Here is an 11358-nt window from a genome sequence, read left to right on the forward strand (position 1 = left end):
CCTCTTTATTCCTGTGGAAGCAGTCAAGGTGTACTTAGTCCTGTGAAAACTTTCTTTTTCCAACTGTACTTATCGGCTTTACTTGTGTTATCCATATTCAAGCTGCGCTATAGAATTAAGGCTGAGTACTACTTTGTGGGGGAAAAAAGGGTATTGGTTTTTGATCTAGTTTGGCTGCATCTTGACTTTATTTGTTTTGGCTAAACTGAACTCACCAGACCTGAAACAGCAGCAGTGAGTGGAGTCAGGCGTGAGCACAGACAGAGATGGAGGACAAATCTTGGTAAAAGAGATGAAGAAGTAGGAAGGGGAACAAATAGCTTCTGTGGTGCATTGGGGTCTGCAATCTCTGCCCTGTTAGAAGATCAAACCACATAGCCTTTTACCCTAACTGCACACACACTCATCTAAACTGTACCACTGTGTGAGACAGAAAACCGAACAGGACTTTTCTCCTTCTCTGTGTTTATAAACTGTAACCTCAATCACAGTGACAGAGACCAGACGTCTGAAGCCCAGCATGGTCCCATTCTGTAATATACTGCCCAGTGCACCGTCAGAGTGTGCATACATACACACACAGACAGACTGGGGTGCAAGTCATAGTCATAGGTTTCAGCAGAGGTTAGTAAAGTGTAAGCTGTAGTAGAAAACATGCAAACACACTCGAACTGCAGCTGCATCATGTCTCACTTATTTCCGGCACGCTGCTCTCGGCACCCAGGCCAGCTGAAGTTAAAGATGCAACATTTTTATTAACTATGTGTAGATGTTTCCAGGGTAGAGAAATCACTGTGTTTCCCATTTCACTTACAGCCTGTGAAACAGTCCCTATGCAAATTTGTGATTTTCTTTGAACTCTGCAGCTTCTTACTCACATCTGTTTGTGCTTCTATCAAAAGTTTTTTTTTGTTATCGACCTCCGTCTGTCCAACTCTAACACGACTTGTTCTTTTATCCTTAACCTGCTGCACGCAACGCAACTTTCAAGACAGGAACACGATATTGTCCAAAATCACCAGATTGAATTTAATTTTGCTTTAAATCCACAAGTTTGTTTCAGGTACTTTTGTTTTTTAAACTCACCTATTTCAGCTATGTCAAGGCTGAAAGATTTGATTATTTTACATATAATATGTTAACAAATGATGCTGTACTCACACTGGATATGTCCATCATCAGTCACAAGATTCAGGTGCTATCCTTAACCTTTAAGCATCCAGCGGGTCTCACATGACCTCTGTCTAGGGATAGGACTACAGTTAGAGATAGGGTTGGGTTTCATTTTAACCACATACTCAACTTTTCAGAAACCAGAAGATCTTTCCTTTTAAGTAAAGTCTCATATAATAATTTTTGCAGGTAAACGAATTTCCATTTGCATTTTCAGTGAGTGTCTGAATAGTTAAAATAAGACAAAATTTGGAATGGCCTAGTTAATGCCGGACTTAAATCTTATTGAGATGCTTTGTTATGACTTTACAGCAATTCATGCTCAAAAACCCTCTGAATTAAAACAACTCTCAAAGAAGACTGCGTCAAAATTCCTGCACAGTGATGCTAAAGACTCATTGCCAGTTATCCCAGTTTGTTTGCAGTTCTTGCTGCCAAAGGGCGGCACAACCAGTTATTAGGTTTAGGGGAAAATCACTATTTCAAATAGGGCCAGGTAGGTTTGTACAGGGTTTTTTTTTTCTTGGTGAATGAAATCTTAATTTTAAAAAATGCACTCTGTATTTATTAAATTTCCTATATCCAATATTAAAATTTGTTTGATGATCTGAAACATTTAAGTGTAACAAATAAGCGAAAAAAAAAAAAAAACAACCCACAGAAATCTGGATGGGGACAAATACTTTTTCACTGCACTTTAACACGGATAAAGTGGACAATGATTTATTTTTAACTTCACTGATTCCACAATTCTCCAAGATATCGCTCGTTTTCTTCATATCCATTTCCATTTGTTTGTGAAGCCATTTACCACAGATGCACACACTTGTACAGATAAGTGTACTTGCATACCAGAGACCATTACAGTCCAGCTCCCTCACACTGTAAGGACAAGACTTCCAGGTCATTAACCTACACTGTGACAGAATATCAGTCTTATTCTAGAAAATCACTGTTTTCCTTCCCCCGGATGTTCCTGTCACTGATTATCAAAGGATTGCAGTCTTGTCTTGTTGAAATATAATATGATATTTCCACTCCCATAAGCATGTTCATAATTCTCTCTTATTGCTCAGTTTGTCCACAACATCCTTTTGCCCTGCTTTCTCCTCTCCCCGCTGTATCTTTGCACTCTCTGCAACCTCTCATTTAATTATTTTTCTTTGATTTTCTTTTTTAGGAACGCTTGAACTGAGGTGCATATGCATGTGTGTGGTGTGTGTGTGTGTGTGTGTGTGTGTGTGTGTGTGTGTGTGTGTGTGTGTGTGTGTGTGTGTGTGTGTGTGTGTGTGTTTTGTGGGAGTATAGCTGTGATAAGGGACAGGGAACTGGTGTGCTAAGACTTAGATGGATGATGTTTTTCTCGCCCTAAGCCTCACTCCAGAGTTATAGTTTCTCCCCTTACAGCTATATCAACCAGCTAGTTTCATTTTTTTTTTTAAAATTCAGCCCCTTTGAGTCACAAAAACATGAGCATGGACTGTAAACACAACAGTGTTTTTGCTTTATTCCACGATTCCTTTCGATTTCATTTGTCAATTGTTTTGCAGCAACATACCGTGCCTTAAGGTTTTTCGCCTTTTTAAGGAAACACACACAAGGTTTGAAACCTGAGTAAAGAAATCAAAAGAGAAACATGTTTTAGTGAAACTAAAGCCACACTTATTCATCTTTGCTCTGTAAAAGAACTGAAATGAGGTGAAAAAAATAAATCTCCATTGTCATTGCTCACTGATAACTTCATGTCACTGCATAGACGCTAATCAAGCAATAATGACATCAGACTCTTTTTCAGTAAACGATAAATTTGTCTGATGCCGTGAAATACTGATAACGTCAGGTTAATGCTATAGCTTGCAGTGCATTTTCCTCTAAACCATCTGTCTTGACTTTGTGCCAGACAAAATGACACTGAAATAAAACCTATTTCATCATGTTTGATTAACACTTGCAGCAGTGTTAGATAAACTGCTGCCTCAAGGGGGGGGAAGCACAATGTCATGGTGCACGAACATATCTTTACATGCACACCGTGAATAAAACTTGTGCTTTCCAGAGGCAATTTCTATGACAAAAAGTGTAGACATCATAGTATATGAACATGATGGCTTGTGTAGTCTCTCAATGAGGGTTCAGTTACGTATGGGTGGGGTAGCACAGTGGTGTGGAAGGCCGTGAGACTCTGAAACAGCTTCTTCTTCACTCACCTCCATGTGTTTATAAACCACTTTGAATTCAGTCATTAGCTATTATTAATCTCTGGCTCTCTTCCACAGTGTGTCTCTTCCTGTGTTTCTCCCCTCACCCTCATCTGGTGATAGCAGATGGCTGCACCTTCCTGTTAAAAAGGAGTTTTTCCTTCCCACTGTCACCAAGTGCTCAGCATATTGTGCAGTTATACTTTGCCCTGTAAAAACAAAGACAGGGATATCATGGATTTTCATTTCCACCTACATATTCTGTTAATTAAAAGTATCGGACAAATTGCATATAATGCAATGAACACATGGAACATTTTAAAATTTAGTTTAAGTTTCACCTCATTAGTATCTGTTTGGACAACAGTATCTATCTATCTGATCCAATTCATGTTACAAGTCAAAACACTGATTGTCTTGGTCATTGCATTTTCTTCTGTTTCTTTTTTATAATTTTCAAATGACATTTTTAGCATTTGCTGTTTTTTTTTTTTAACACACTGTTGTCTTAAACATGTAACAGAGGTGTTCTTGTGCATGAGGAGAGAGAGAGACAGATGATAATGACACACAGGATCAGATGTCCCCCTCGGTGGCCCTGGGAACAACATCTGGAACCCGTCCCTGCCTGGTGACATCACACAACCAGCCTAACCTTTGGCCCCAAACCGGCTAATTAGCAGCATGTCCCTCCATAAGTGCCAGGGTCCCAACTTTTTTTTTCTCTTTCCATCTTTCTCACTGCCCCCTCTCCACCTGTTGCCTCATGTCACTGTGAGTATGAGTGAGGCTCTGAGAGGGCAAAATGCTCACTGAAAGGCTCTCCTAAACACTTACAGGACCTTTAATTGTTATTATTATTAAGAAGAACGGAATGCCCACTCACCACATAGGGTTTCTCTGCCTTATAGGCCATATGTGAATTTAAGTAATTGTACAAATTATATTTATGACAGTGTTACATCAGGGCCTGTGTTTTATCGACACACGGGACAGAGAAAAAAAGGTTTTCGTGAGCTATTTTTGTTCGACTCCCTTTCCCTCTCTCTCGCACTCTCTGTTTCTCTCTGGTGGATCCATGTATCTCAGAGGTGATCATCAATCTAACAGACTCTATTATTACTTTTCAACTAAGTGCTTTGATTTCCAGCCCACCCAGAAGATTAAACCCCCTTCTTCCTCTCTTCCCTCTCCCTCCTTTCCCCCCACTTATCTTTTTTTTTTTCTTTGCTCTACTTTCTTACTCATTTCCTTACATCTGCCCTGTATTTCTTCCCAAAGAGCTTTGTTCTTCCTCTATCCTTTTTAAGGCTTTTCCACTTGAAGAAGTGCAGCCCAGCCAAAATGGAAGGATTTCACTGTGTGTTTCTTTTTGATAAATTAGATAATACCCGTTTGGATGCACTGTGACACCGGAAGCTATGGGGCTAAAGGTCAGCTCTCAGGAGACACACCTGTTTTCCTTGCACACTTCAGCTGTGTAGCCAACGGATCTGCTCACACAAACACAAACCCACAAACACAATCCCGCATCCCAGGAGGAAAGACCTGAAGCTTCATGCAAACTCGTCATATTTCAGTGTAATGATGAACAGTTTAAACAAAAAAAGCAAGTGAACAGGAAGCATGGGATTATCAGTAATGTACCCCACCGGAGCTCCAGAGACCTCTGTTGTTTGGACTTGGGCCTGAGTGGGCCAGTGCATGGAGCATCAGTGTGGAATGATGTGGAAGGCCAAACAGGGGATTGTGGGTGCCAGGTATCTATTACATCAGAGGGGACTGAGGCGCCAGTTTGCCATTTGAGACGTGACACCACTCCAAAAACCCCACACCCACTGTCCTTGCACTTTATTCTGTTAACTGGCAAGATGTGCTGAAAGTTATGTGGACACTGTGAGCGGAACTGGCTAAACTGTGATCCTTTTGGAGCTGGATTGCAATTATTTTGCACAAATCTAATTTCCTAATTCATTATTCAATGAAATAAAAAATAAAAAGACTACCTTTTCTTGTAATTAAGAGACAACATATCACTACACAGATTACATTTGTATTTTGCTAATGGTTAGTTCATTTCCAGTTTCTAAGAATGCACGTCTTTATTCATGTTGCAACTAATGCATTAAAAAATATTTTTTATTAATCACTTTATTGTGAACCCTACTTCAGGCTGCATAGTTTAAGGAGTGCAGTTGTGTGCTGTGATCACTGTAACTACATAATTTGGAGGTCTCAAGCAAGACAAAGGTTAACTTAAAATACAGTAGATGTACAGAACTGATTGGTGGGCCATGCATGTAGTTGCCAATGTAATTTTTCAGTAATTATGACAAAAGGTTCAAGAAAGAAAGAAAGAAATTCTATGTATAAATGCACCTGTCTCTTTTTTTTTTATGAGGAAATCACATGTTCCGGGTTGAACAATGATTAAAATAAAACACATGTCCTACATCTTGGGCTCATCCAGGGTCCCTTGGGATCCTCGAAACCTTTGGGGAGCCAGCAAGAAAGATCAGTACCGCTGTCTCCTCCCTGCATGTGGTAACGCCCTCTCTGGTCACAAAGATAAAAAAGTCTGTTCCTTTCTGCACAGTTAGTTGTTCATGAACATCCAGCGCACATCCTGTTCAATCGTGTCCAGCCGAAGAATTCTGCTCCCATGTTTTGAGCCCGCTTCAGTGGGAATACGCTACTAATATGTCCACCGGGTCTCTCAGCGATGTCGACGACGAGCTCCTGGACGGCATCCTGAAGTTTGGTTCCTCCGGTAAAGATTCCAACGAGAGCACGGAGGAGAGCTCAAACTGCGAGGGCTCATGCGCAAACGAGGAACGGAGAGAAACGCCCGGCAAAAAACGGAAGACAACGTCCAGGAAAACGGCGCCCAAGGGTGTGGCACAACAGGAGGGCAAGCAGGTGCAGAGGAACGCGGCCAACGCCCGGGAAAGAGCCAGGATGAGAGTCCTGTCCAAAGCCTTCTCCCGGCTTAAGACCTCCTTACCCTGGGTACCACCGGATACCAAGCTCTCCAAACTGGACACACTGCGCCTGGCGTCTAGCTACATAGCGCACCTCCGACAGATACTGGCCAACGACAAATACGAAAATGGATATATCCACCCTGTTAACCTGGTGAGAATGGGCTTAAGGGGCTTGTACCTTTTTGCTCCCCAAATTTCCACACTTCCAATTTGGAGTTTTAATATAATAATGTAGTGAAATACCTGAATCACTTTTAATCAAAATCCAATGTTGTTTCGTTATTTTAACGTGGCCTGCAAAGGCCAAATTATAGGCCTCAATTACTCAGTAAAGTGACAAAGGAGGGCGATCGCTCAACTAGGCAGGTGCACGAGGGAGGTAAAAAACAAACAAGCAAACAGCCAGCCTCGTGCAAGCGTAATAAATACCCGACAGTTTACAATCCCTGTAGGCTGCAGACCAAGAAGTGCAATTGGAAATAATTTCATCGTTAGGCCGTCAGTGCCGGCAGTGATTCGTTGGGGAGACAGGTGAAATTAATGTTGCAATGATGTAATTTTTTAAAAATAACTTTTCGGAGCAAATTGAGAAAAAAAAACGGATTGCAATTCAAAATTATTTATCAAACGCTAGAACTGAACTTAATTAAATATGAATATTGGAGCCAGAAAACGTTAAATGTTCCACGTTAAAGCTTTATATTGTGGCCTTTGTGACTAAAATGTTTGTTTTAATAACACCCGAGAGCACTAAGTGAGAGTGTTTGCTCCAAATGAATGATGTTTTTATTATGTTTACCTAGTGGTTTAAGGTGATTCCACGCATACTGGCTTTGAAGTTAGGTTTGATTTAGTCTAAACTCTTTGACAGTGCACGCTCTAACTGGTTGCGTTTTCCTCCGCAGACGTGGCCTTTCATGGTTGCAGGTAAACCGGAGAACGATTTGAAGGAGATGCTGAACTCAACGAGGTTGTGCGGAACTACGGCGTCTTGATGCAGCTCAGTGGCAGCAGCTCTTTGCCTTTTTAAAGGAACAATGAAAAAAAAATCCTATAGTGACTGAAATGCAAGTCTCATCTCTGCAGACTTTGAGTGGGAATAACGGGAGGGCATCCCACTCTCCTTCATTCCCGTAATGAAAAAAAAATCGTTTATTTAAATGCATTGTGATCTTTTATCTTTGCTGGTTCAAAGATAAACTTTGTACTTTAAATTGCTTTTTTTCGTTTTCTTTTTTCTTTTTCTTTTTTTTTTCTTTTTTCCTTTTTTTCCAACAAACAGTAATAATCTGCAGATGCGTTTTTACTGATGCAGGCCTGTGTTTTGCGATTGTCTTATGATGGATGGATGATTTGATGGATGGCTGGATAAGGCACATGAAACCTGCTCAAATTGTTGTACAGATTACATGAAGTATATGAAATATATTTGTACCACTTTTACACTCTGTGTAATCAGTCCTTATTATTTTTTTCTTGTGTGGGCCAATAGTTTGACCTGGCAACCCGCCTTATCGCTCCATTCCTTCAGAATAGCAGACCCTGCCCACCAACAAAGCGTAGGTACAGATAGCCCGAGTCTCCCTCTGTTGTGTCTGAAAGATAACAGTGGACAAAGCTGTCGTTACATAAACAAACGTTTGCCTTGGTAGATTATGTGGGCGTTATAAAGGAGTTACTCTTCTTGTGGCGTAAATAGGCCAAATCACGTTTATCTCGTTGCTAACTTTGCTGATAGGGTAAATGCAAGAAAGGTAAATAAACCGGGTGCCAGTTTGAGAAGTATCATTGTTGTCACTGACTTTTACTTTTTTAAAATTGTTTTAACCTAACTGTCAGGGCTGTTTAATAACAGTTTATTATCTTATTTATGAAGCTACACCGCTAAAATATGAGCAGCCATCGTCGTTTTTCGTTAGCTTAATTGCATTTTGCCTTATCAACTCACGCGCATGCGGTGATTGGATTGACTAATTAGCATTCGGCCAATCAGAAGGGAGTCGCTGGAGGTCAGCGGACGCTGGAGTTTTTTTTTTTTTTTTTTTTTTTTTTTTAGACGTAGAAAACCTGCTTTAATCCCGCCCAGACCAGTTGTTTTAATTTGCTCGGGTTATGACCGCTGTGTTTACATCACGTCGACAGTTATTTATGCGCTCTGACACAAGGCCTCTCCCCCTTTGTCTCTCTCACTTTTCTCACTGCGGTTTATTGGGAATGAAAAAAAAGAGAGCGCAAAAAAGGGAGAAAGCACTAGTTTTCACTTACTCCTTAAAAACAACTAACTAAACACCTAGGCTATATGACCTCTGGAGGTCAAGTACTCTTTCAAGTCAGAAAAAATAACACGTAGTTTTCATACTTTTAGAAATGTAGAGAATTTTTAGGCAATTTTTTTTCATTCATATATATATATATATATATATATATATATATATATATATATATATATATATATATATATATATATACATATATATATATATACATATCAGCCTGTTTTCCAAGTTGTTTGGCTATAGCTAGTATAATTATTGGCCGATTTTCCATCCATATCTTTTGATCTATTTATGATATATTAGCTACATTGCTGTAGATTCAGCCATTCAATAGAAGAAGATGTTTTGTTTTCTTTTACTTATTTATTTATGTCTCCAGAGCGCTTTGAGAATCAGCCAATGAGCTCATAATGTCTCATCAGAGCCTTTCAGTGAAATGCTCTGAACTCTTTTGTTTTTAAATGGACATTTCCATTTAAAAACTCTCAGTTTGAGTCAGTTTGAGAGTTTTCATTTAGGATATTGTGAGTTGTTTTAAGACAAAACAAAGATCTGAGAAGGATCTGAATACTACATCAGGGAGCAAAAGAGCAAGGCAAAAAAACATGAAGTCAATCCAGTCAGTCATTTTTTTGTATTTTGCTCATCTGTTTTATGAGTGAATTTGGAAAATAATAATTTTATAAAATATTGCCAAATGAAGCTTCCATTAACCCCTGGGTGTATTCTCAGTTTCCTTGATTTTTACACTATCGTCTTTAATGATTAGGACTTCCCATTTCAAACTAGCAGCAGGGATGTAGGTGAGTTTAATCACACACAGTTGTTACTTAAATAGAAGAAGAGGAAGAAGAAAAATAAGAGTAGTAACAAGTATCCTTTAACAGGAACAATAAGATTAAGTGCAGCAGTAATAAAAGAGTCCCACCGACATCTCTTAAAGGACCCTCACCTAATACATCAGCAGGAGTACGGCGGGGGCCTCGCCACCACCCCAAAGGGACCACCAAGGAGAAAATAAACTTGGCTGCCTCTCTCCTGGCTCCAGCTGCAGGGAAAGAGCAGGAGAGGAGGAGAGATAGAGGAGGGAGAGAGGGAGGGAACTGTATGAGAGAAGGGACTGGGATTCCCATACTTGCTAATTGTTTTGTTGGATGGCTTCCCAAAATTGTGGTGTGGAAAAGGTCCACACACTAAGGGGAGGAAACGAAAAAATCACATTTTGTTCCATCTGATCCCATCATGTTTCACATCTGCATGACCCTTGTTTTTCTTTGAAAACTTGATCTCGGCTTAGCTGTACGTCACTACTGTACGACAGCATAAGCTGATGTTTTATTTTACTTCCTAGAACCTCTTTAAGGACTGATGCACTGACCAGCCCATCTACAAACCACATACTCTCGCAGAAAACAACAGCATTTAACCCAATGACTCACATAACTTTGTTCTTTCTATTCTCACTGTCCAGGCCTATCCACAGTGCCGTCTCTGGATACTGCATTTGCCATGCATGAAGTATCTACAGACTGCCATCTCCTGGACAAAATTTAAGTGAGGCCAAAATCTGCAAGCTCGTTTGTTATAGTGACTTTTAAATTCACTTCAAAACATTGTACTTTTCTACAATGACATTTACTTGTTGGATAATCCACAGTTAAAATATCTGCACATATCCATAGATATGATAAATACTCAGATTATTAAGGAAACTATCAGGTTTAGAACATAGTAAACATGTGATATAAATTTTATAAATTGAAGAAAATATTTCAGGAAAACTATGATTTAAAATAAGTACGTATCTTAGTTTTGAATTAATTTGATATTTTATTGGATTTTTAAAAATTGCATTTGATTGACATGATATATTAAAAATGTAATGTTTACCACAGATTAGATGATCCTTGATGCTGAACCAAATATGACACATCCCAAACCTTTATTATTATTATTATTACTTTTTATTATTACTTTTTATTATTACTTTTATTATTATTATTATTACTTTTATTATTACTTTTTATTATTACTTTTATTATTACTTTTATTATTATTATTATTATTATTATTACTTTTTATTATTACTTTTTATTATTACTTTTATCATTATTATTATTATTATTATTATTATTATTATTATTATTCTGCCTGACCAGATGAGGTCATGCAGGAGTCACCATTGCACACAAGAGAGGGCTGATATGATGTAATCCCATCCCAACCTCGAACACATCTGTGACTCCTGCCGCACACGCTTCCCCTTCAGATCACCTAATACGTCTCTCAGCATGTTGCTTATGAATCAGGGAGTTAGGGTCTCTCTTATAAATTTCCATAAAAGGTGGATTGTGGGGTTTGTGATTTGCTTATTTCTTACTGATTGTCTATTTCTGATAACTATTCTGTCATAAGATAAGATAAGATTTAAATTGAACTATTCTACTACTATTACTATGTAAGTAAGTATCTTTAAGTATAGATATGTACATGCATACACACATGTACACACTAAACATATATATATATCTATATATCTATCTATCTATATATTCTGTATATACATATACATGCACATGCACATGTCCATACATATATATGGTGCATTATGCATGAAGTGGTGACCGTGGAAGTCCACTGGATGTCCACAGTGTCCAAGTGACTCATGACATCATTGTTGAGGAGTTATAGAGTCTACCTGCTGTCGGGATGAACAATCTGCAAGAG

At 38.9% G+C, this 11358-nt stretch overlaps 1 protein-coding gene across 1 annotated transcript; it reads left to right on the top strand.

Annotated features, from left to right (window-relative positions):
* Positions 1-5937: 5937 nt before the first annotated feature.
* On the top strand, positions 5938-7798 carry tcf21 (transcription factor 21). Its single transcript, XM_040016903.1, has 2 exons — positions 5938-6506; positions 7261-7798. Exons 1-2 carry the CDS (start codon positions 6072-6074, stop codon positions 7348-7350), a joined length of 525 nt encoding a protein of 174 aa, XP_039872837.1. The 5' UTR covers positions 5938-6071; the 3' UTR covers positions 7351-7798.
* Positions 7799-11358: the final 3560 nt, after the last annotated feature.

This window comes from Simochromis diagramma, unplaced genomic scaffold, assembly GCF_900408965.1.
Source record: "Simochromis diagramma unplaced genomic scaffold, fSimDia1.1 OVJJ01000802.1, whole genome shotgun sequence".
NCBI lineage: Eukaryota > Metazoa > Chordata > Actinopteri > Cichliformes > Cichlidae > Simochromis > Simochromis diagramma.